Raw genomic sequence first — 26,885 nt, forward strand, 5'->3', positions numbered from 1 at the left:
TAAACCTATTATTCGTGAACTTTTTAAACATAAAGGTGCCAGGCATATTACTATCAATGCATCTACCATTTTGAATCCACATTTCATTAAGAATTGGAATAGAAGAGCATGTACCTATACACCAACGTACACCTCCAGAGACTGAAACGAGCTCAGAGATATTGCGCCACACATAACTCGGATTGTGATCCGACTTAGCCGTAAGATAATTACATGAGGGGAAGTACCTTGATTTAAAGAGACAATTACATGAGGGGAAGTACCTTGATTTAAAGAGACAATTACATGAGGGGAAGCACCTTGCTTTAAAGAGACGAGATATGAGAGAATTGGGTTCAATTTGTAGCTTCCATCCATGTTTACCAAGAATGGCGAGATTGAATGCCGATAAATCCATAAAACCCATGCCCCCCCTGAATTTTGTGCATAAACAATTTCTCCCAAAACAGCCAATGAATACGTCGATTAAAAATAATCAAGGTATTTATTGTCGTTTCTTAGTTTCAGACTTTTCTATTGATATAACATATGTTTAACTTTATTGCATGCCCAAAACTGCACATTGATTAAGCTAAAAGAAACTGGTGCCATTGCATCTCAGCATTTTTGTTTTTGATCTTTGATTTTCAAATTTTTCTTATGAATGAACAAAATTGAAGTTGAAATTCTTGTCACTCATTAAATTAGGAGAAAACTTTATGTCATTTTAAAATAACCAATTACTTTCATTTTTCATTCTCTACTCAAAATATTCTCTCTCCCTCGTCTCTTCGCACTCTATCTCTTCCTCATTGTCCATCAAACATATTACGAGGCAAAAGTACTTGAATATTTTTGTTAAGTTTTCTTTGTCTAGATCCTCCTTCTACAAAAAGAAAACCCTAGTTTTTTCTCTCTAGTTTATCTCTCCTATTTTATTCATTCGAGTGGTTTTGGGTCAATATTTTACTTGAAATCACCCCTCTTCGTCTTTTTCTCTTTATTTCAATCTAAATAAGTGATTTTCATAGATCTAGGTTTTTCTCCTTCTTTTTGATTTCATCGTCTGAGTGCAGCATTGTGTTAAATAATGTACTCCATCAATTTGAATGAATATCGTTATATCTTTGTCAAAAACAAATCCTACAAGAAAAAAGTTGTATGATAAAGACTTGTGCTATTCTATTCAATAATTTTTTTCCCGAATCAAACAATGCAAAAATTGTTCTTTGAGTGTTCCGCTTATATAACGCGCCCTTTGTTATGTCGTTTATGTTCGTCTCTTGTTCATCTTGTTTAATTATTTAAAAAAAATGATTTTTCTTAAAAGATTTCGACCGACCAGATTTTTGTCAAATACCACACAACCCTAACACTAAGTCTCTCTCTTTAAACCAAGTTGCTTGGGCTCCAGTGGCAAGGAGCTCCTTCCAAGGACGTACCCGGGGAATACCGGGTTCGATTCCAAGGGGGAACAATGCTTGGCCAGTGCGCATGCCTCTAAGCATGAGCCCTTCCAAGGACGTACCCGGGAAATACCGGGTTCGATTCCAGGGGGGAACAATGCTTGGCCAGTGCGCATGCCTCTAAGCATGAGCCAGATTAGTCGCCCACCTTTGGTGGGTCGGAAACCGGTGCGAAAGCCACAAAAAAAAAAAGTCTCTCTCTTTTTTTTTCCTTCAAAAAAAAGTCTCTCTTTTTTTATTTTTATTTCAAAAAAAGCCTTTTTGTTTTTCTCCTAAAAAAAAAAAACCGTATCACTATGTCTCCAAAAAATACCTTTATCACTTCAATATACAAACAACGGGTTCTTCATCCTACAAACCCCGAACATCAACAAATTCATAATTAAATTTGTTTCTATCATTCACCATTTCATACTTCTTTATCAACCCATTCTCAATCCAAATTTACTATTCTGCTCTCGCGACAATCTCAACCCTAACCCTAACCCTAATTCCTTTGTAGGTTATCTGATTCCTATTTCATTCAATCTACTACGGATCCTTTACTTCTCTTGCTTCCCTTGTTTCTTTGTTGTGATTCTGTTTTTATGGGATAAAGCAGCTAATCATTTTCAGCCATGGCAGATTGGTCAGAACTTCCAAGTGAACTTCTGCAACTAATATCCAAAAAACTCAACAACAGTGAAATCTACCTGATTCGTTTTCGTTCTGTCTGTTCTTCGTGGCGATCTTCCATTCCAAACTACCCTCACAGCCATTTCCCCTTGAAGCTTCGACCCTTCTCTGACTCAGAAAAAATCGTCCGCAAGCTTTCCAAACACAGCATCTTTCTCATCAAACCACCCAGAATGCCTAACCATCAAACTCTCCTCCGCCCTTGGTTGATCAGAATTGATCAAAACCTAAGCAGAAAAACTCGTCTCTGGCACCCTCTTTTACGTGACGAACAGTTACTATTCCATAATGAAGTACTCGACTTCAACCAACTCTCCGTCATCAATCTCGGACACATGTTCTACATTCAAGACAGAGTACTTTTTCGTCCATGGAGTGATGTGTATTCTGAAAAGGTCATTGTTGCCACGTGTCAGGAGCAAAAACCTGCCGATATTGTCACAGTTGACTACTCTGGGGAGACAAGAATGTTCCGTTGTGAGCACGTTTATTGGACGAAGATCCCCAATGTGGCAACATCCCATGAAGATATTTGCATTTTTAAAGGGCATTTTTAAAGGCCGGCCATGTGTGGTAGACATGACCGGTCGGGCAATGATGATCGGATCAGACTTCAATGTTCATTTGGTGGCTGAGCCATTCATTGGTGGCGATGTTAAATTCTTGGTGGAGAGTGAATGTGAATTGTTCCTAGTGGATAGCTATGATAGTGATGGTGACGATGATGTAAGGATTGATGTGTTTAGGCTTGATGAGAAAGAGAAGAAGTGGGTGAAGTTGGAAAATTTAGGGGATAGAGTTTTGTTTTTGGGGGAAGGTTGTTCGTTCTCTGCATCTGCATCAGATTTGGGTTTTGTTAATGGGAATTTAGTGATATATGTTAACGGTAAAGTGTCGGGGTGTAAAATGTGTGTTTTTCAATTGGACCAAGGTCGGGTTTCACTTTTGTCTGGTTATCCCGATTATTTGAAGTTGTTCTGGCCACCTCCGGAGTGGATCAACAGGCTGCATTTGTAAAAGAGTATGTTATCTTGCTTGCATTGAAATTTTCCAATGTGATAGTTATTGATACTGCATTATTGTGATTAGTTTCTTTTGTTACATTGGATAGTAATTTAAATCATCTTACATTTTGACTACGAGATTTGATAACTAATACCTTCTTGTATAAGTTGAAATTGGTATCAGTACTTCATTTAACTTTTTCATCTTCGATATTGTTCATTTGTTGGAATTTAGAAGAGGTTTACTAACTAGCTAATATGTTATTGCTTTAACATGCGGACGAAAACCAAAATTGACCATATTTACAGGGACGAAAAGCATATTTAAGCATAGTTTGATGGTTTAGTATATGTCTGACCTTATGCAATATCCTGCCATCAACAAAACTGATAGTAAATGTTTTACTGTCTTTGCAAGTTTAATATAGAGTATAGCTAAAATCAGTTTCCACATTGCTCTGCAATATTATTTTCGGTAGAATTTAGCTTGAAATTGAAATAGTCTTTACTGTTTAAATTTGAAACTGATGACTCTTCTAACATTTGCTCTGCAACATTAAGATGCCTTAATGTTGTAGAATTCGCAAATGATTGAAAGTCAATCCAGGAGCTCATTTGTTTGATGAGGTACTTCTCTTTTAAAACTTCAATTCCATGCACTAATGAAGATGGAGGGAGTGGAAGATTAGAAGCCGCTTTTATCATCGATACGTTTGTGCTCATCTACTGTCTTGTGTGTTCTTTCATGTCATAGAAGATGTATAACTTTTCAATAGATTGCTTAATGATGTGTTTTTATGAAAACTTCAGTTTGTTATTATTAAAATAAAATAAATTTATATTGACACCAATGCCTTGTTCCTTATAAACTTCAGATGGAAATTGAAATGTTTTGTTTGGGGGGAGGGGTTTGAATGCTTTGTTTTAAGTATCACTTTTAAAACTTTCCAAGTGACTTTAGTAATGACAGGAACCTTTTGCTATCTTTTTAAGTGTAATTTTTCTTGATTTCTTATGGTACTGTGTACAATCCATGTTTTTTTTTTTAATGTTCGATTTTCTATGTTACAATTTATTTTAAAGTTATAAGCAATTTTATATATTTTAAAGAATTAATATTACTGTTTTTTTGTTGAGGGAAATTAATATTACTGTTATTATTAATTATTTATAATTACTTTTTTTTAGGTAAATCTCTTATTTATTAAATTACTTGATGAACGATTTTATGCCCTTGTTGCCCTGATCCTTAAAAAAAACGTCCTTGATGCCCGGTCAAAATTTGTTGCTATTTATTTGATATTACCCGGTCAATCCTAATAACCTGCATTTACAGTTTCAATTTTCCACTTAAGTAGGAGATTTCTTTTACGAATTAAGTAGGAGCTTTCTTTTACATGTATATATAAGATATGGGTCTGATTTCTGAAAGCACATTGCAGTAATAGCTGCTTTCCTCTCTACTTTTCATTTCGTCTCAAGTTGAGTTCCGACCATTCTTTACCCAGTTGGATTTATTCCCCCATGCAATCCATCCTTTTCGGTTGACAGTGTCATTATAGCGGCCCTGCCAACTCCGAAAAAAGGTTGGATTTCATGGGGGAATATACTCAACCGGCCAAGGAATAGTCGGAGCACAAGTCTGCCTTCAAGCAGAAAAAAAGTATAAAATGAATTGATTCGATATTCTGTTTCATCCTTGATGTTTTTTGACCATGCATCAAGTTTATGTTTTTCTATATATCTTGAAGAATTAATATTTATTATGTCTATTTGTTTTGGCAGAAATAGGTTACACAAACTTAGTTTGTATTTGTTTTCAGCTGCTTTGCCCCAAAAGTGCCGTCTGATGATGAGTCATTGTTCAATCTCTGGCAATGTAAACTTCAGCAACATCTGGTGAAAATTTCCTCGTTAGAGCGCTATTCCTCATTCATTTGCCCAACATCTGCTACCAGCTGCTTGTATAATAGGGTTATGTTCTAGCTTCCTTTTCTTTTGCATATTTCACATAACATGTGTATTGTAGTCTTTGTTGATGTAAAGAATAGTAAAGAATTTAGATTGCTAGCTTTGATGCAACCTCTTTCCGTTGAATGATGTTTTAAGAATAGTACATGTCTTGGCTGTCATTGATTAGAAAAATGTTTTTGGTTTTTGATGGTGAATAATAAATGATTTCATACTGTTATAATTTGCAATTCAGAGAAACAAGCTGGTTTCTGTGTTGATTGCTTTGCTGTAATCATTTCTACAAACTTTAAATTTACCTGCTGATATCAACGGTAGTTTTGTGTTTTTATCGAGAAGTGCCAGTATTCCATGATTATATGCAGTGAGGTACTTCTAGTGTATATTCCTTAACTAGAATCAAATAAAAGTGTAACATGGGTTTGTAGGTGAGCGAGATAGTTCCTTGTATGCCTTTCTTTACCGATAATCGAGCCTATGCACAGCGCATAAACGCTCGTATCGCTGAACCTTTGCGCCTCAATCATGTTTTTGGAACTTTGATACATTGAATGCTTTGTTTTAAGAATCACTTTTTGTTATAAGTAGAAAATATAAAACCCTAAGATTAAAGGAATGATGATAATGAGCCACTCTTATGCTATCTTAATCAATTAGGGATGGTTGTAAGATGTACGAAATTAGGAATCTTGTTCTTCTAAATTTTTATTTAAAATTTAGATTTTCTTATTTTATCAAGTATTGAATTTTGAAGAGTTAAATTCAACATGATGTATTTACTATGTCTACGGATAAATATTTCTACCTTAAGTCCTAAACCCGAAGTCTTCTATCATAAATGTGATACAAAGTCTTCTCCCATAAACCCTACAATGTATTGTTTTCTTTATATTTTGTGTGAGCCCTTATAGTTTTGTTATTTATAAAAGGTGTTTTGATGGATAGACAATGTGAGGGTTTATAAAATACTATTAACAAAGATTTTCAAGTAATGTGAGGGTTTAATTACATTGAGTGGATTTTTCCGCTTATGTGATTATTTTGCATAGATTGTTTTGGTTTTTTTCCGTTGTGTCGGGCAATTCTTTAAGAGGTGTGGCTGCGGATTTAGACTTTGCAGAGAAGCTCCTTCCTGCGGCACGTATTGCTAAAGGATTGTTGTATGAGGTTGCTTTGGTTTAGCTCTTGTGTTTTTGGGGCAGGTTTATGTCTTTCAGCGTAGGGGTTGTTGTAGAAAAATAAAGATGATTATTGTAGAGCTTAGAAAGAAAGATGCTTAATTATCCATTGTGACATATTCTTCAATAAATATGGACGGTTTTAATATTGCAAATAGCAAAGCAATCAAACTCTAGAGGTGTAATGGTCCCTCGGAAAAAATTGGATCTCGTAATTATAGTTTATCCAATTTGCATAACAAATACACGCCACTTGCAAAGTTTATTACAACTCAGATAAAATCTCTTCTATTACATAAAAAATTAATAGAATCACAAAATCAAAAACATTTTGAAGTAGTAGTAGCACTCAGATGAATCAGAAGCAATCTCAAATACACGCCACTTGCATAGTTTGCGATACACGAGTCTTTGATATGCAAATTTGAAACATTATCAAATGTGTCACTCAACAAATTTTGTTGCATTAATTCTACACAAGCTTCATTTACATCATATGGATCTAATCACATCGTTGCAAGTGTAAAACAAATGGGATCAAGTTCTATCATAATAAAAAAAAATAAAAAATCTTGATTAGTTATTGTAGTTTGTTAGTTTGAGACTTTTCTATTATACTTTTGAAGTTATATCATATTACTTGTTTTTTTTTTCTTCTAAAAATAAGAAAAGTATGCTTTTTATTCTTTATCTTAATCATATAAACATTTTTTAATAACATTTATGGTATAACAAATATATACCGTCGACAATGTATTATCTTTTAATTCAAAAAAATATAATTAACTATGTTTTTTATCCAACCATTATCTAATCATATATCAGCATGTACAATCTTTTAGAAAGAACACACACACATAATTGACAATAAAATGGGGTATTTAGTTTAATTAGTGTCACTTAATAAAAAATCATTATCCCAAAACAAAATAAAAATAAAAAATAAAAATAAAAATAAAAATCATCATCCCTTAAAAGCAAAAATCATCATATAATAAATTATGTTTAACATAATTTATAATGCCTACTAATAAAATTACTTTTTATAAAATCATATACACTTGAGTGGCTAAGATTTCTATAGCGTTCTCAAAAAAATTGAGGGTTTAGTAGCCGAGTATGGGCTGAGCACCTGAGAGGGAACAATTGTAACAAGAGCCGCTGCTCTGTTAAGACAGCAATGACCCTGAGATTGGTGTCCGAGAGTTCGTACACCAATCTCAAGGATTGGTGTTCGAACTCGTTCGTACACCAATCTCAGGGTGCTTCCCTTGAAAAATTGCCCTTGAGCAACTCAACCTTGATCATACTTTGATATTTCCCTTCATTTTAATACCCCCACTTGGGTCATAGGTTTACGTTACTAAACCCGGTGCTCTCCACTTGTCACTATCCGTATATAAAGACTGACATAGTTTTTTAGTCGATCGATGTGGGACTTATTAATTTCATTTTAATACTAACGGTGATGAGAGGATCTAGATTGATATCGTTGTTCTCAAAGCAGCAGAAGCTACATCCTTCTTCTTATTCTCAATGGAGATTTTTCACCTCTTCTTCACAATCATCATCATCATCAGCTTCTTCTAACAGGCTCTTCGTAGGAGGCCTATAATGGTTTGTGAATGAAAAATCCCTTAAAGATGCTTTCTCTTCCTTTGAAGATGTCACTTATGGTAATTTTCATTTCATTCTTCTACGTGTTCGACGTTATGTGTCACTCACTTTTCATTAACAAAACTATCACAACTGTTGTTTTATTCAAAAACAGAAAGAAAAAAGACAAAAAAAAAAAAAACGAACAGGACAATCCCATGCAGCAAACACCAAAGACTGCAAATTAGGTAAACTCGCATAACCGCACCTAATCCGCAAATAATCCAAGAGACCCAGCAAAAAACCTCAATGACAGCAGGATAAACAGATGATTTAAAACCCAAGTCATAAAACTAACGACAACGACTAACCCCCACAACCAACAACCAAAACACTTTATATAGCAACTTAAGTCAGTTACGTTGTATTGTGTTTGATTTTAAAACTGTTATTATGAACGAACAAAAAGAAGGTTGATATTCTTGCCACTCGTTAAAATAGGAGACAACTTTTTGTTTGTCTAAAATAACGAATCACTTACATTTTTTAATTTTTACAAAAAAAAAAAAAAAAAAAAATTCTCTCTCCCTCATCTTTTCTCTATATCTCTCCCTTATTGTCCATCAAACATCCTATAAGACAAAAGTTGTATAATATCTTAAAGACTTGCATTCTCCTGTTGAATAATTATTATTTTCTAATCAACCAGCATATAGACAATGCAAAATTTGTTTACATGAAAATTAATCTCTAAAATATGATTAGATTTTTGTTAAAAAAATGTGATTTTTTTTTTGGTTACAAAGCTAAATAAGAACAACAGATGAAAAAGAAAAGAAACAAAGCAAACTACAATCTAGGGAAAGATAGTTCCAGCTGCATCAATCCTTAAAATGCTCTGGAGGCCCTTCGACGGTGATGCATGATGGCATAAGTCAATATCCAAGGATGCTCCAAGCTTTGCAATAAAATCCTCACATTGGTTCCCTTCTCTCAAAGTGTGACAAATAGTGACGTTCAAAAGATCAAACAACTCCTTTATGTCTTGGATCAACATTGCATAACTGTGAAATTTCATAGTTGTCCCTTTAATTAAATTAATATAGTGCAATGAGTCTGAATAGAAAACAAGATCAGCAACGTTCTTTTCCTTGGCTAACAAGAGACCCTGATAAATAGAAAATAGTTCCGCATAGAGAATGTCGGAAGAATTATGGATGCAACCTGAAAATCCAGAGAGGTAGTTGCCTGCATTATTGCGAAGAAGACCACCGAGCCAAGACAACTACCATCAACATTAAGAATCACACATGAGTGGTTGTTGTCATTCCACTTGGTGAATCTCTCGTCAATATCACCATTTTGGTTGAGAGAGAAGGAATTTTTGAAAGTTCCTATCATGCTTTGGATGTTGAAGACGAGGCGGTTTAGGGACCAATTTTCATGACTAAGACACATGATGTTTCGGTGACGCCAAGCCCACCAAACTATGGCAGCAAAGGTAAAGGAATCAGCTCACAACAGCCCATCTTTGAGCCAATCATGAGGAACAAAATAGTCAAAGAAAGATGAGTGATTAAAGTTGAAATGGTACCAAATATTCCTTGAAAATTCGCAGTCACGAACACAATGAAGAAAAGTCTCCTCATGAAGTCCGCACCTAGTACAAGTAGCAGATGTGAAGATGTTCCTATGGTTGAGTAAGGACAAGGTAGGGACCGAAGAATGGCAAGCCAACCAAATTTTCCGAATTTTTTAGTTTCCAAATCCAAGAGTGATTATGAGCGGAGGTATCATGAGAAATCAGCCAATGATATCCACTTTTTGTGGTGTCAATATCGTTATTGGTAAAACAGATGAAACTATCTTCTATGGCATCATTGAATTTCATATGCATACACTATGTGGGGGAGATCAGTGTAAAGAACCTAAGTATGAGGGTTGTTTTAGGCTAACACATTTTGACAGATAAATGGATATCATGGATGGATATCATGGATACCAATGTATGGCACCAGCGTTCCTAAGTAACAAGGAGTGCTCCAAGGATAGTACCGAAAATAAAAGTTAGCTGACCCTGTGCGCCACGAGAAACTAGATTTGAGACAATTTTTAGCATGAATTATGGCAGACCAAGTGGAGGAGTCGCTAGGCCGAGCAGTAGCATACAAAAGACGCGTGCCATCATGATACTTATCGGATTGGAGATCAACCCATAATCTATTAGAAGATTGGAGCACATCCCAAACTAGCTTCCAAAGGAGACATGTTATTTTCTCTGGCTGTTCTAATTCCTAGGCCACCTTGATACTTGGGTCTAGCAGTTTTTTTCCCAACAAATCAAATGGATACCTTTGTTGTTAGCATCTCTCCAAATGAAATTTCTAGTAGTTTGGTCAATAATGTCACAAATGTTTTGAGGAAGCTAGAAAATCTGCATGTAATAAGATGGGATGGATGAGAGCGCAGATGAAGCTAATGTTAACTTTCCAGCTTTGTTTAACAATTTTCTAATGTCAATTTGCTTGTAATAAAAAAATGTGATTTAGATTTAATGATATAATAGTTCCTTTTCTCAAAAACTATATCAACTGACCAAATTTTTGTCAAATACGTACCACACAACCCTTTATCACTTAGCCTCTAAAACAAATAAAAATACTTTATCAACCCATTCTCTTCAAAATTTCCATTCCTCCCTCATGTCGATCCTAACCCTAATTCCTCTTTAGATTCTATCCTTCCTTTTTCATTCAATCTACTAAGGATCCTATTTCATTTAATCTTACTTCCCTTGCTTCTTATTGTGATTATGTTTTAATGGGATAAAGCTGCTAATCTTCTTAATATGTCATTCACTTCTTCATTATTATCGTTTTCAGTGAACACTAAACTTCTTCAACTAATCTCCCAAAAACATAATAACGGTGAAAACTAACCTCACAACCATTTCACCTTGAAGCTTCGATCCTTCTCCGACCCAGAGAGCATCGTTTACAAGCTTTTCAAACACAACATCTTTCTCATCAAACCACCCATAATACCTAATCATCAAACTCTCCTCTGCTTGTTCACGTGACCAATTGTTACCATTCCATAACGAAGAGCTCGACTTCAACCAACTCTCCGTCATCAATCTCGGACACGTGTTCTACTTTCACGATATTTTCACACACGACTATTTTAATTTGGTAAGATGGCAATGTTCCTTTGTGGTGGCGACTATTGGACGAGGATCCCCAATGTTGCAAAATCCCACAAATATATTTGCATTTTTAAAGGGCAGCCATGTGTGGTAGACAAAATCGGTCAGACAATGATGATCGGATCAAACTTGAGCATTCATTTGGGCTGAGCCATTGATTGGTGGCATTGTTAAATTCTTGGAGGAGACTCAATGTGAGTTGTTGCTAGTGGATAGCTATGATGGTGATGGTGACGATGATGTAAGGATTGATGTGTTGAGTCTTGATGAGAAAAAGAAGAACTGGGTGAAGTTGGCAAATTGAGGGGATAGAGTTTTGTTTTTGGGGGAAGGTTGTTCGTTCTTGTGAATTGTTTAGAATTTTTTTCGATTTTCTTATGCTACTGTATACCATCCATGCTTTTTTAATGTTGGGTTTTGTATGTTACAATTTATTTTAAAGTTATAAGCATTTTTATTAGGGGTGTAAGTGGTTCGGATAAAACCAACGAAACCGAAAGTCCAAACCGAACCAAACCGAAAAAATATCCGACATTGTTTGGTTCGGTTCGAAACCAATCCGAACCAATCGAAACCGATCTAGTTTGGTTTGGTTCATGGTTTTTCATTTCGAGATCCGTGAAACCGATGAACCAATCCGATGATAACCACACTCCTTATTTTACTAATATTATCCTACGTCACACAAACTTATGGTTAGGTCCAAAATTAAACATAAAATATTTTTTAATCCATTCATTTTCTCTCATCTTCATCTCATCACATCAGTCAGACTCTTTCATTTCTACTAAAAAATAAACCTTAGCCGTCAACCACACCAAACTCATTGTTCATTGCCACCGGTCACCGCAGGGATCATTCATCTCTTGGTTAGATTTATCATGTTTATGCCATTGATTTATACTCATTACATTTCATTATTTTCCATGTTCATTTTTTATGGCATTGATTTATACACGTTACGTTATATTTCATTGTTGATGAATGATGCATGTATGCATCATGAAAGATTGAAATATTTGAGTTTGATGAAGTTGTTTTTGAAGAATGATGGATGAATGAATCTTGGATCATATGTATGAAATATTGACTAAGGTTAGTTATAAAAAGTTGTTTAGAACTATGAAATATTGAGTAATGTTAGTTATAAAAAGTTATTTAGAAAATAGAGAACATGAAAAAACAAAATATGAAATACAATTATACAAAGTTCTATGAAATATTTTGTGACAATATGAATTTTTTTAATTGTATTTTTAAATAAACCGATCAACCGAACCAATCCAAACCGAACCAAACCGATTTGTTTGGTTCGGATTCTTTTTTGAAAAAGTGTGAAAACCGAACCAATCCAAACCGATGAAGATTTCATCGGTTCGGACATTTTTTAACCGAAAACCAATTCAAACCGAACCGTTACACCCCTAATTTTTATATATATTTAAAAATTAATATCACTGTTATTATTAATTATTTATTAATGACCTTTTTTAGGGAAAATTATTTATTAAATTACTTGCACGATTTTATGTCCTTGTTGCCTAGTCAAAATTTGTTGCTATTTATTTGGTATTACCTAATCAATCCTAATAATTTGCATTTCCGGTTAATATTCTACTTATGAGAGAATCTCATCCCCTATTTCAATAAAATGAAGGAGTTGGGGATATTTCGTGACTGGGATAGAGGAGTTAAAGAGTATACTGAAAGTTCCCTTGATGCTGGAGCCGGGTTCGAACCCCTGACATCCAACTTATTCACTTTAAAGATGGATTTTATATTTGACAAAAAAAGTATAATGAAAAGAACATGAATAGTTTGATCGCTACCTTCCACATAAAAATTAACAATACTAACATTTGTAACTGTAAAATACTAACATTTGTAACTGTACAAAAAAAAAAAAAAAACATTCAAAGCTCTAAGAATCTTTCTTCCGTTAATGAGTTTAGTCTCTTATGCTTACTTTTTTTTTAAGGAACCTCTCTATTATATTTACTTGATTCTACTTTTGGTTAGTTGTAATGGCTAGTCGTATTTTATACACATGACACCATTTCTTAGGTAAAGAACAAATTTAGTTTGTAAATGTGATAAAACACTTAAAATCTATTTAAACAATTTTGAAAGAATATAATAAAACTATAAAGATCATTTTAAAAATAAAATTGTAACAATTTATGCCATGAGGTATTTCAGACTAATGTGTAGCTTTGTGTGGAAGATTGTGGTAATCACGAGGATGTGGATCATCTAATCCTGAAATATGATTTTTTTTTCAAAAGAATTTCGTGATCAGTTTTGTATTGGATAGTCATATTGACACGGTAAATGTGACGCGGCTCTCGAATCATATATTTCAATGTGGATTTTTTGGAGGATTTTCAAATAATAAAAATTCAGCTTTGCATCTAATTTGGCTTTCACGTGTTTAGATTATTTAGAAAGAAAAAAAACACTCAAATTTTCCGGCATAAGAAGGAAACTTAGCAACATTTACTTAACAAAATTAAGATTTGGTCTTTTTGGTGATCGAAAGCACGATATGCTACGTTCGTCTTCGACTACCATTTTTTGTAGCTTAATCCCCTTATGTGTTTGGGAGCTGTTTCTTAGTTTGTTTTCATGTTTCTTTCGATTATGTGATTTATTTGGTATTGCGTTGTAATTGCTTAAACTTTTTCTATGTCTTTTACGGGCGCTTCTTGTGCTCGAAGAACTTGGCGGTTTGATTATTATATTATATTTTGCTTTCTTTAAAAATAAAAAATAAAACTTTAACAGTCCTTATATTATTTTAACAAAAAACTAATAAAACACAGATTAGGAATTATATATGTTATTATAACCCAAAATTGTCCCATGTATTGTGAATGGCTTAGAATTTTTCTTGATTTTCTTATGGTACTGTGTACAATCCATGTTTTTTTAATTTTTCAATTTTTGTTTGGTACAGTTTAATTTTACAATTTATTTTAAAGTTATAAGGATTTTAATATATTTTAAAGAATTCATATCATTGTTATTATTAATTATTTATTAATTAATTTTTTTAGGGAAAATTGTATATTTTAGTTGATGCACGTTTATATGTCCTTGTTGCCTGGTCAAAATTTGTTGCTATTTAATTGGTATTACCTAGTCAATCCTAATAACCTGCATTTACGGTTTTAATTTTCCATTTAAGTAGGAGCTTTCTTTTACGTGTGTGTGTGTGTGTGTGTGTGTGTGTAAGGTACTGAGTGTGAGGGAGAACATACACATTGCAGTAATAGCTGCTTTCGTCTCTGCTTTTCATTTGGTCTCTATTAACAAATATATATTTAATATTGAATTTTGCCCAGTTGGATTTATACCCCATGCAATCCAACCTTTTGGGTTGACGGAGCCGCTATAAAAGAATTTGCTGTCTTTATAGCATCCGGTCAACTTCAAAAAAGGTTGGATTTCATGGGGAATATACTCAACCGGCCAAGGAATAGTTGGGTCACAAGTTTGCGTTCAATCAAAAGAAAAGTATAAGATGAATTGATTTGATATTATGTTTCATGATGTTTTTTGACCATGCATCAAGTTTATGTTTTTCTATATATCTTGAAGAATTAATATTTAATAAGTCTATTTGTCTGTAATTGTTTTCAGCTGCTTTGCCGCAAAAGTGCCGTATGACTGATGAGTCATGTTCGATCTCTGGCAGTGCAAACTTCAGCAACAGCTGGTGAAAATTTCCTCATTAGAGGGTTATTCCTCATTCATTTACGCAACATCTGCTACCTGCTTGTATAATAGTGTTATGTTCTAGCTTCCTTTTCTTTTGTATATTTTATATAACTTGTGTATTGCTGGCTTTGTTGAACCATTCTGGTTAGACAATTTATTCGGTGTTTGATGGTGAACAGCGAATGATTTCATACTTCTCGAGAAACACCAACATTCCATGACTAAATGCAATGAGGCGCTTCTAGTGTCTATTCCTTAACCGAGTTAAATTCGTAACATGGTTTTGTTATATGAAAACTTCAGTTTGTTGATATTAAAATAAAATAGTTTTATGCACTTCCCTATTTCTTGAAATACTGTTGGAAACTGGAATGCTTTGTTTGGGGGGAGGGGTTCGAAGGCTTTGTTTTAAGTATCACTTTTAAAACATGCCAAGTGACGTTAGTAATAACAGGAACCTTTTGCTATCTTTTTAAGTATATATCATTTTTCTTATAAGCAGAAAATATAAAACCCTAAGACTAAAGGAATGATGACAAGGAGATACTCTTATGCTATCTTAATCTATTTGGAATGGTTGTAAGATATACGAAATTAGGAATCTAGTTCGTCTAAATTTTTATTTAAAATTTTGATTTTATTATTTTATCAAGTATTGAATTTTGAAGAGTTAAATTCAACATGAGGCACTTTATGAGGTGTGGCTACGAATGGTTGTAAGAGGTTGCGTTGGTATAAGACACTTTATGAGGCAGTTTATCTCTTGTTTTTTGCGGCAGGTTTATGTCTTTTTAGTGCAGGGGTTTCTGCAGAAAAATAAGATGATTATTGTAGAGCTTATAAAGAAAGATGCTTCACTATCCAATTGACATAGTCTTCAATAAATATGTTTTCAATCCACTGCTGCTAGCCGAATCAGCTGCAGGCTTTGTGGACGATTTTAATATTGCAAATGCTGCTGCTCCGCGCTCAATTCCAGTCCCGGAAAACTTCAGTTAGGTGGCACTTGCTGCAGGCACGACCAAATTAATGTTGATATTGATGCCGGATGTATGAACAATGGCACCACTTGTAGGGGCTTGATTTCTAGTTGTTTTACTGTCAAAAGAAAAAAGATAATAATGAAGATATTTTAGTTGAAAATTTATATGTTTTCATTATTGATAGTGGATTTAAATTTTTGTTTGCCCAAATAGATTACCGAAGAGAACAATGTTCAATCTACTTTAGTTGTCACCTTGAGTTATACAAAATGATCAAACAATGTTCTTCATAATTCAATATCACTTAGACATATGGTATTAAAATGAAATTAAATTTAGTGCTTGAGTACAAAGAATCTTATTATATTTATTCCTTCCACTTGTGCTTGAGTAAAAAGAATCTTATCATTTTCTGCTCAAATTCCTATATTAAATATCTTGAGTATTTTTTTCAACCTGTTAAAAGAGTTAAGCCACGGTCACAAACATGAACTCGAGTTTCCGACTCGTTATTCTAAATCTTATTATTCCTTTGTTTTGATATTCTCCATAAAGCGACAAATAATACTGCAAGTTGACCATGACTAAAATTCTGTATAAAGCAGAACATTGTTTCTGCAATGTCTCTCAAGTCTCTACTGTCATCTTATGTTGAAAAGTCCGCCATAACCTAAATATCTCGATCTCCTGTCATCTTCTACCATCTGTTGTTGATCATGACTGAAATTCTGCATAATGCCGAACATGGTTTCTGCAATTTCCCGGTCTGCTGTTACCAAACCCAAAGCAATGACAACAAAAGCACACCCCTCCCAATCTGGAAACACAACTACCAACATGGTACTAACATGAATCAAATATGATAGCAACACAAAGAGGCACATTTCTGAAACAGTAGGCCTTAAAATTGCACAAAAAACACAACAGATCAACATTGATACCACATCCAAAACTTACTGTTTGCAAATAACAAATCAATCAAACTCTAAAGGCTTAATGGTCCCTGTTTGGAAAAAAATGGATCTCATAATACCTATAATAATATCGCAACTGTATTATACGAGTCTCATTTACATAATCCAAAATTGCATAACAAATACCCGCCACTTGCATATATAGTTTATTACAACTCAAATTAAACCTTCTTTATTACATGAAAAATAAATAGAATCACAAAATCAAAAACATTTTGGAGCAGTAGAAGCATCTCAGATGAATCAGAAGTGATCTCCGCTATGATCAAAACATAATAGAATTGATGTTGTAATTGAATAGCACCAATCTCTTTCCAATATACAAAAATTGTATCCATGAGTTATTTCATCTAGTTAATTGCACAAATACCTGCAAAATTGTATGGAAACATTAGAACTATACCACCATGCTAGTATGATTGTAAGATGTTTATTCAAACTAAAAAGAACAAGTGCTTACAATACTAGCATGATAAGTTTTCTTTTTGCAAGTTGATATTGACCATATTCTCTAAGAGATTTGAATGTCCTCCTTTTAACTAATGTCTTATACCTTGATGCTGCAGGTGCATTGTCATAATATTTCCTTTTTCTTCCTTTTATTTGCCATACACAAGTGTCTTTGACATTCAAATTGGAAACATTATGAAATGTGTCACTCAACAAATTTTGTTGCAGCAATTCTACACAATAAGCCCCATTTACATCTGATGGATCTAATCCTATCGTTGCAAGTGTATTACAAATGCGATTAAGTTACGTTTCTACCATACTAAACTTGTATGCTACTGATGATCTTTTAGCACAATCTATAATTTTGCTAAATTTTTGCTCCACATGCATACTTCTCACAGTATACGAGTCATGATTCTGAACATACGTCACACTAACTTCCATGTATCTATTGACTTCTTATGTCCAGCGCTGCAAAATATATTGACTCGGAATTTCAAGTATACTTTTAGCTTGAAAAATTACCTAAATGAGTCTACATAAGTATTCCCATAAATTCAAATTGTTGGCAACTACACCGAACATCCTTTGACTCTAAATTTAGACCAACCATGAATGTTTAATAAAGCATTTTAACAATTAGATATTTGATACTTACATTGTGAGCCGTTTTACTCAATCTTCCCTTTAGTTAAGTGGCTAACAAGTGCAAGCTCCTTTGTGTAGTATTTGTACCGGAAAAAAAGTATTTCTATTATAAATAAGTATCCATAAGTCACTAATTTCAAACAATCATTGACGCCATTCATTTTCTTGTAAATTGAACATATTCATTACTCGCTGCCAATCATCCTTCAAAATCATGGATAGTTGATGATTCTAGAACACATCTCTTTAGCTCACGCTTGATTGTTAGGAATCTAGTTCGTCTAAATTTTTATTTAAAATTTTGATTTTATTATTTTATCAAGTATTGAATTTTGAAGAGTTAAATTCAACATGAGGCACTGTATGAGGTGCGGCTACGAATGGTTGTAAGAGGTTGCGTTGGTATAAGACACTTTATGAGGCAGTTTATCTCTTTGTTTTTGGGGCAGGTTTATGTCTTTTTAGTGCAGGGGTTTTCACAGAAAAATTAGATGATTATGGTAGAGCTTAGAAAGAAAGATGCTTCGTTGTCCAATGCGACATAGTCTTCAATAAATATGTTTTCGATCCACTGCTGCTAGCCGAATCAGCTGCAGGCTTTGTGGATGATTTTAATATTGCAAATGCTGCTGCTCCACGCTTGATTCCAGTCCCGGAAAACGTCTGTTAGGAGGCACATGCTGCGAGCACAGCCAAATTAATGTTAATATTGATGCCGGATGTAAAGAACAATGGCACCACTTGTAGGGGATTGATATCTAGGAATGATGCTTGATATCTTTGAAAAATGGCAACACTGTTTGGGGCTTGATGTCTAGGATTGATTTCTAGTTGTTTAACCGTCAAAAGAAAAAAGATAATAATGAAGATATTTTAGTTGAAAATTTATATGTTTTCATTATTGATAGTGGATTTAAATTTTTGTTTACCCAAATAGATTACCAAAGAGAACTCTAAATCGATACAAAATGAATGATCAAACAATTGATAAGGAAAAAGATAATATTTTTTTAATTACTTTAGTTGTCACCTTGAGTTATACAAAATGATCAAACAATGATGTTCTTCATAATACAATATCACTTAGACATGTGGTATTAAAATGAAAAAGATAATATTTTTGGTTGACAACAAGTAGAATCAAATTTAGTGCTTCAGTACAAAGAATCTTATTATATTTATTCCTTCCACTTGTGCTTGAGTAAAAAGATAATATCATTTTCTGCTCAAATTCCTATATCAAATATCTTGAGTATTTTTTCAACCTGTTAAAAGAGTTAAGCCACGGTCACAAACATGAACTCGAGTTTCCGACTCGTTATTCTAAATCTTATTATTCCTTTGTTTTGATATTCTCCATGAAGCGACAAATAATACTGCAAGTTGACCATGACTAAAAAATTCTGTATAATGCAGAACATTGTTTCTGCAATGTCTCTCAAGTCTCTACTGTCATCTTGTGTTGAAAAGTCCGCCATAACCTAAATATCTCGATCTCCTGTCATCTTCTACCATCTGTTGTTGATCATGACTGAAATTCTGCATAATGCCGAACATGGTTTCTGCAATTTCCCGGTCTGCTGTTACCAAACCCAAAGCAATGACAACAAAAGCACACCCCTCCCAATCTGGAAACACAACTACCAACATGGTACTAACATGAATCAAATATGATAGCAACACAAAGAGGCACATTTCTGAAACAGTAGGCCTTAAAATTGCACAAAAAACACAACAGATCAACATTGATACCACATCCAAAACTTACTGTTTGCAAATAACAAATCAATCAAACTCTAAAGGCTTAATGGTCCCTGTTTGGAAAAAAATGGATCTCATAATACCTATAATAATATCGCAACTGTATTATACGAGTCTCATTTACATAATCCAAAATTGCATAACAAATACCCGCCACTTGCATATATAGTTTATTACAACTCAAATTAAACCTTCTTTATTACATGAAAAATAAATAGAATCACAAAATCAAAAACATTTTGGAGCAGTAGAAGCATCTCAGATGAATCAGAAGTGATCTCCGCTATGATCAAAACATAATAGAATTGATGTTGTAATTGAATAGCACCAATCTCTTTCCAATATACAAAAATTGTATCCATGAGTTATTTCATCTAGTTAATTGCACAAATACCTGCAAAATTGTATGGAAACATTAGAACTATACCACCATGCTAGTATGATTGTAAGATGTTTATTCAAACTAAAAAGAACAAGTGCTTACAATACTAGCATGATAAGTTTTCTTTTTGCAAGTTGATATTGACCATATTCTCTAAGAGATTTGAATGTCCTCCTTTTAACTAATGTCTTATACCTTGATGCTGCAGGTGCATTGTCATAATATTTCCTTTTTCTTCCTTTTATTTGCCATACACAAGTGTCTTTGACATTCAAATTGGAAACATTATGAAATGTGTCACTCAACAAATTTTGTTGCAGCAATTCTACACAATAAGCCCCATTTACATCTGATGGATCTAATCCTATCGTTGCAAGTGTATTACAAATGCGATTAAGTTACGTTTCTACCATACTAAACTTGTATGCTACTGATGATCTTTTAGCACAATCTATAATTTTGCTAAATTTTTGCTCCACATGCATACTTCTCACAGTATACGAGTCATGATTCTGAACATACGTCACACTAACTTCCATGTATCTATTGACTTCTTATGTCCAGCGCTGCAAAATATATTGACTCGGAATTTCAAGTATACTTTTAGCTTGAAAAATTACCTAAATGAGTCTACATAAGTATTCCCATAAATTCAAATTGTTGGCAACTACACCGAACATCCTTTGACTCTAAATTTAGACCAACCATGAATGTTTAATAAAGCATTTTAACAATTAGATATTTGATACTTACATTGTGAGCCGTTTTACTCAATCTTCCCTTTAGTTAAGTGGCTAACAAGTGCAAGCTCCTTTGTGTAGTATTTGTACCGGAAAAAAAGTATTTCTATTATAAATAAGTATCCATAAGTCACTAATTTCAAACAATCATTGACGCCATTCATTTTCTTGTAAATTGAACATATTCATTACTCGCTGCCAATCATCCTTCAAAATCATGGATAGTTGATGATTCTAGAACACATCTCTTTAGCTCACGCTTGATTGTTAAATTTTTCATATATATATATATGTGCAACATTTTCTAGAAACTTCTTTCTATTGTGCCATAGGCATAGATGGTGGCAAGTTTGTGGAAATACCTTAGCCACTGCAGTACCAATAGCTAAATCTTGACTAGTTATTGTAGTTTTTTTTAGAAAGATGCCCAATAGCTAAATCTTGTCTAGTATTTGTAGTATTTTTTTTTTTTTAGAAAGATGCGCTTAACATTTCATTGATAATTATTGTGTCCAATACAATCGGGTCATCATAATAAATTGTGGAATTAGTTGACAAAGTGGCTTCGCTTGCAAGAACATGTGCAGCCACATTTGTTTGTCTAAACTCTACCCTCGAGTCTGTAAAATAAGAGGAAAAGAGATTGTGACATGCTATAATGACTCGGCCAAACTCCGTTACATCATGACAATTAGATCTGAGAGCATCACTCGTTACCTTTGAGCCAACCACAAAATCCACACTATCAAACTGCATGTCTGCTAACCATTAAAGCATATTATACAAAGTCCAATGCCAGTACGATTCCATCAAGATGAAAAGGAGGTATTGATATTACACTTCATCCTACCCGGTTGCGGTTTCTGCCACGAATAGGAAACTGCTGGTGCTTGAATCTCGTGTTGAGTTTGTGGTTGGAAAACATGTTGGGGATTTACTTTCACTTGTTTTGGACCTTGCTTCATAGGTGAATTGCGTAAAGGAGTATGCGCTTCCAGCCATTCATACTTGAGATGTTGTGCACAATCAATAAAGTTTGAGATTGCGGTGCAGACTCCAGAACTTTCTCTATTGAAGGTCGACCTACAGTTTATAGAGTAACGCAAATATAGCTTCGTCTGCGGTAATGCTATTCTGAATTGCAATACATACTTCATCCCATAAAACAGCCAGCCGCCATAGTTGACCAGGAAAAGGATAGTAAAAAAAGAAATGTTCTAAATCATGTTGGAACCGGACCCTTGTTGACAAACAACCATGGCACATGCACCATAAGGAATTCTTGATTTTTGGTGGTACCTTCAGCTTCCATATATACCCGACCAATAACTTGGACGTCACAAATGCAAAGTGTCTGCTAGTTTCTCCACACAAAGCCTGTAAGCGCTCTTTACCAACTAAATGCAATTTTTCTCTGCTTTCCAAACCAAATGATGCTCTAATAATTGAGGGATCAGCGATGTATTGATAATTTCTTTTGCCATATCCTCTCAAAAAACTTGAAAATCAGCTCCTTATTCCACCATTTATTTGCTACATCGATAAAACAATTAATCGTGAACTTTTGAAACATAAAGGTACCAGGCATATTACTATCAATGAATCTACCATTTTGAATCCACATTTCATGAAGAATTGGAATAGAAGAGAATGTACCAATACACCAACGTACACCTCCACAGACAATGAAACGAGCTCAGAGATACTGCACCAGACGTAACGCGGATTATGACCCAACTGAGCGGTAAGATAGCAAATAATTACTTTCATTTTTCATTTTCTACTCAAAATATTCTATCTTCCTCATTGTACATCAAATATCGTACGAGGCAAAAGTATTTGAATTTTTTGTTAAGTTTTCTCCGTCAAGCTCCTCCCTCTGCAAAAGGCAAACCCTAGTTTTTTCTCTCTAGTTTCTCTCTTCTATTTTATTCATTGGAGTGATTTTGGGTAAATTTTTGACTTGAAATCATCATTCTTCATCTTTTTCTCTTTATTTCAATCCAAATAAATGATTTAAATAAAGATCTAGTTTTTTTTCTTCTTTTTGATTTCGTCGTCTGAGTGCACTGTTGTGTTGAATGATGTACCCTATTAATTTGAATGAATATCGTTTTATCTTTGTAAAAAAAATCTTACATGACAAAAGTTGTATGATATCTTAAAGACTTGTGATCTTCTATCCAATAATTTTTTTACCTAATCTTTTTTTTGAGAGAAATTTTTTTACCTAATCAAACAATGCAAAAATTGTTCTTTGAATGTTCCGCTTACATAGCGTGTCCTTTGCTATGTTCTTTATGTCGGTCTCTTATTCATCTTGTGCAGAGGTCTAATTTTTTTTTTTTGACAAAAGTAAACGATATTCATTCATTAAATTGATAGAGTACATCGATACAATACAAATCCAAATTCGCTAAAAACAAAAAGGATGAATCTGTGAACAAACTCACAACATCCATGTTAATAGCATAAAACGGCAAAGTATCTATGCCTACAAATATGACTAATATGACTATATTCAAGTCTCCGAAATACTCATGTCTCCGGATCTGCAACGTTGACGACGCCAAAGTCATTGTCATTGATCGGATCTGCACTTGCTCAAAGCTAATTTATCAACCTGAATCAAATAAACACCGCACTAAGACGGAAAATCAAAAACACACCGCACAAAAACGGGAAATCAAAACAAACAGTCGTTCAGAGACGACGAAATCACGAAAACAAACGAAAGAAAATAGAAAATATGTGAAATCACTTATTTAATTAGGATAGAAGGAAAAAAAACAAATCGGAGGGGTGATTTTTGGGTCAAAATTGACCCTAAATCACCCCTCTGGCAAGAAGAAGAAGAAAAAAAGGGTGACGACTAAGGCTTAAGAAGGAGAGGGGAGAGAGAGAGAGAGAGAGAGAGAGAAGTGCAGAGATCTAATTATTAATAAATTTTGTCATGAAAAAAATCATGCCCAGAGATTTGATTATTAATAAATTTTACCCTTAAAAAAAAACAATTGAAAATTGTTCCTATGAAAATTATTGTTCCTATGAAAATTTAAAAAAAAAGATTTTTCTCAAAAAATTTCAACTGACCGAATTTTTGTCAAAAAATACCACCCAACCCTAGCCTCTAAAAAAACCATTTATCACTTCAATCTACAAACTTCTGAATCAGAAACAACGGGTTCTTCATCCTACAAACTCTGAACACCAACAAATTCAGAATTAAACGTGAGAAATTACACATCTTTCTCTCATTCACAATTTCACATTACAATTCTGCTCTGGCGTCAATCCCAACCCTAACCCTAACCCTAATTTCTCTGTAGGATACTTCTCTTGTTTCTCGTTGTGATTCTGTTTTTATGGAAAACGCTGGTAATCTTCTTGATATATATTTCATTTCTTCATAATCATTTTCAGTGAATTCTAAAAGTAACCTGCCATGGTAGATTGGTCAGAACTTCCAAGGGAACTTCTTCAACTAATATCCAAAAAAATCAACAACAATGAAATCGGCCTCATTCATTTTTGTTCCGTCTGTTCTTCATGGAGATCTTCCATTCCAAACTACCCTCACAACCATTTGCCCTTGAAGCTTCCACCTTTCTCTGACTCAGAAATCATCATCCCCAAGCTTTCCAAACACAACATCTTTCTCATCAAACCACCCACAATGCCTAACCATCAAACTCTCCTCCGCCCTTGGTTGATCAGAATTGATCTAAACATAAGCAGGAAAAATCATCTCTGGCACCCCCTTTTACGTGACGAACTGTTACCATTCCATAATGAAGTGCTGGACTTCCACCAACTCTCCGTCATCAATCTCGGACACATGTTCTGCATTGACGACAGAGTACTTTCATATCCATGGAGCGAGGTATATTCTGAAAAGGTCGTTGTTGCCACGTGTCAGGAGCAACAACCTGTCGATATTGTCACGCACGACTACTCTGGGGAGATGATGATGTTCCGTTGTGGGGATGATTGTTGGAAGAAGATCCCCAATTTGGCAAAATCCCTTGAATATATTTGCATTTTTAAAGGGCGGCCATGTGTGGTAGACAAAACTGGTCGGACAATGATGATCGAATCAGACTTCAATGTTCATTTAATGGCTGAGCCGTTCATTGGTGGCGATGTTAAATTCTTGGTGGAGAGTGAATGTCAATTGTTTCTAGTGGATAGCTATGATAGTAATGGTGACGATGACGTAAGGATTGATGTGTTTAGGCTTGATGAGAAAGAGAAGAAGTGGGTGAAGTTGGCAAATTTAGGGGATAGAGTTTTGTTTTTGGGAGAAGGTTGGTCGTTCTCTGCTTCTGCGTCAGATTTGGGTTTTGACAATGGGAATTTAGTGATATATGTTAACGGTAAAGTGTCGGGGTGTAAAATGTGTGTTTTTCAATTGGACAAAGGTCGGGCTTCACTTTTGTCTGATTATCCCGATTATTTGAAATTGTTCTGGCCACCTCCGGAGTGGATCAGCAGGCTGCATTTATAAAAGAGTATGCTATCTTGCTTGTATTGAAATTTTCCAATGTGATAGTCATTGATACTGCATTATTGTGATTAGTTTCTTTTGTTACATTGGATAGTAATTTAAATCATCTTACATTTTGACTACGAGATTTGATAACTAATACCTTCTTGTATAAGTTGAAATTGGTATCAGTACTTCACTTAACTTTTTCATCTTCGATATTGTTCATTTATTGGAATTTAGAAGAGGTTTACTAACTAGCTAATATGTTATTGCTTTAACATGCGGACGAAAACCAAAATTGACCATATTTACAGGGACGAAAAGCATATTTAAGCCTGATAGTAAATGTTTGACAAATAGTTTGATGGTTTAGTATATGTATGACCTTATGCAATATCCTGCCATCAACAAAACTGATAGTAAATGTTTTACTGTCTTTGCAAGTTTAATATAGAGTATAGCTAAAATCAGTTTCCACATTGCTCTGCAATATTATTTTCGGTAGAATTTAGCTTGAAATTGAAATAGTCTTTACTGTTTAAATTTGAAACTGATGACTCTTCTAACTTAAGATGCCTTAATGTTGTAGAATTCGCAAAAGATTGAATGTCAATCCAGGAGCTCATTTGTTTGATGAGGTACTTCTCTTTTAAAACTTCAAGTCCATGCACTAATGAAGATGGAGGGAGTGGAAGATTAGAAGCCATTTTTATCATCGATAAGATTGTGCTCATCTACTATCTTGTGTGTTCTTTCATGTCATAGAAGATGTATAACTTATCAATAGATTGCTTAATGCTGTGATTTTATGAAAACTTCAGTTTGTTTTTTTTTTTTTTGGTACAAGAAAACTTCAGTTTGTTATTACTAAAATAAAATAAATTTATATTGACACCAATGCCATGTTCCTTATAAACTTCAGATGGAAATTGGAATGCTTTGTTTGGACGGAGGGGTTTGAATGCTTTGTTTTAAGTATCACTTTTAAAACTTTCCAAGTGACCTTAGTAATGACAGGAACCGTTTGCTATCTTGTTAAGTATAATTTTTCACTATCTCTTTGGCGTATTGTATGCAGCCTTACCTTGTGTTTTACACATGAAGTTGTTTCCATGACTTGAATCTGTGACCTTTCAATCACATGACAACAACTTTACCGGTTGCGCCAAGCTCACCCCTCTTATGTTTGAGATTATTATTTAGGCTAAATTACACTAGGGTTCTTTATGTTTGAAGTTTGTAACAAATAAGTCCTTTATGTTATTTTCGTTACACGTAAGTCCTTTAAGTTTGCAAACTTCAATTTAGTTCTTATGTTAACCAAATATTACAAAACCGATGATGTGACATTACGTTTTTGTGTGATGCGGCAGTTAAGGAGACAACATTAGCCACATCAGATCTAGGAAGGTTATGTTCTGTCATCAACCATCAAAAAGAGGAAGAATGAAGCTCAAGCACAACAAAATTTAAATCCTATTTTATATTTAAAGTCTTAGTTAAATTTTTGGAGTTGTATCGTGAAACTACAACAAAAAAGAGTGGACATGGTTAGTCCTTGCATTTATTACTTTTTTTTTTTTTGTTGAAGGAATGGTTAGTCCTTGAATTTGTTGTTACTATCTAAATTTTTGGAGTTAAATTTGGTCTTTGCTATCTAA

At 34.0% G+C, this 26,885-nt stretch overlaps 1 protein-coding gene, 1 long non-coding RNA gene and 2 pseudogenes across 4 annotated transcripts; 3 read left to right on the forward strand and 1 right to left on the reverse strand.

Moving 5' to 3' along the window:
- Positions 1-1,781: 1,781 nt before the first annotated feature.
- Positions 1,782-5,318, forward strand: LOC146917507 (F-box protein SKIP23-like; annotated as a pseudogene). The gene is made up of 2 exons (XR_015015663.1): positions 1,782-3,141; positions 4,910-5,318. The product of XR_015015663.1 is annotated as an F-box protein SKIP23-like (transcript).
- A 3,407-nt stretch (positions 5,319-8,725) lies between these two features.
- LOC146917508 (uncharacterized) lies at positions 8,726-9,327 on the reverse strand (annotated as a pseudogene).
- Positions 9,328-14,427: 5,100 nt separating this feature from the next.
- On the forward strand, positions 14,428-16,018 carry LOC146917509 (uncharacterized). Its single transcript, XR_015015665.1, has 2 exons — positions 14,428-14,590; positions 14,717-16,018. It is a non-coding gene; the product is annotated as an uncharacterized LOC146917509 (long non-coding RNA).
- Positions 16,019-23,911: 7,893 nt separating this feature from the next.
- LOC146917510 (F-box protein SKIP23-like) lies at positions 23,912-26,885 on the forward strand. 2 transcript variants are annotated; one of them, XR_015015666.1, is made up of 3 exons: positions 23,912-25,246; positions 25,814-25,862; positions 26,598-26,885. XR_015015666.1 is itself a non-coding variant. In XM_085719334.1 (2 exons), the coding sequence occupies exon 1, from the start codon at positions 24,181-24,183 to the stop codon at positions 25,240-25,242; it is 1,062 nt and encodes a 353-aa protein (XP_085575460.1). In that variant the 5' UTR covers positions 23,912-24,180; the 3' UTR covers positions 25,243-25,246; positions 25,814-26,159. The 2 variants fall into 2 exon arrangements, 1 of the variants encoding a protein (XP_085575460.1); XM_085719334.1 differs by lacking the exon at positions 26,598-26,885 and having other exon boundaries at positions 25,814-26,159.

This window comes from Medicago sativa, chromosome 6 (genome assembly GCF_051527215.1).
Source record: "Medicago sativa cultivar Bolivia chromosome 6, Bolivia_mono, whole genome shotgun sequence".
Classification (NCBI taxonomy): Eukaryota; Viridiplantae; Streptophyta; class Magnoliopsida; order Fabales; family Fabaceae; genus Medicago; species Medicago sativa.

Coding starts and splice junctions, on each gene's coding strand:
- LOC146917510 (XM_085719334.1), top strand. CDS start 24,181: ATGGTAGATTGGTCAGAACTTCCAAGGGAACTTCTTCAACTAATATCC.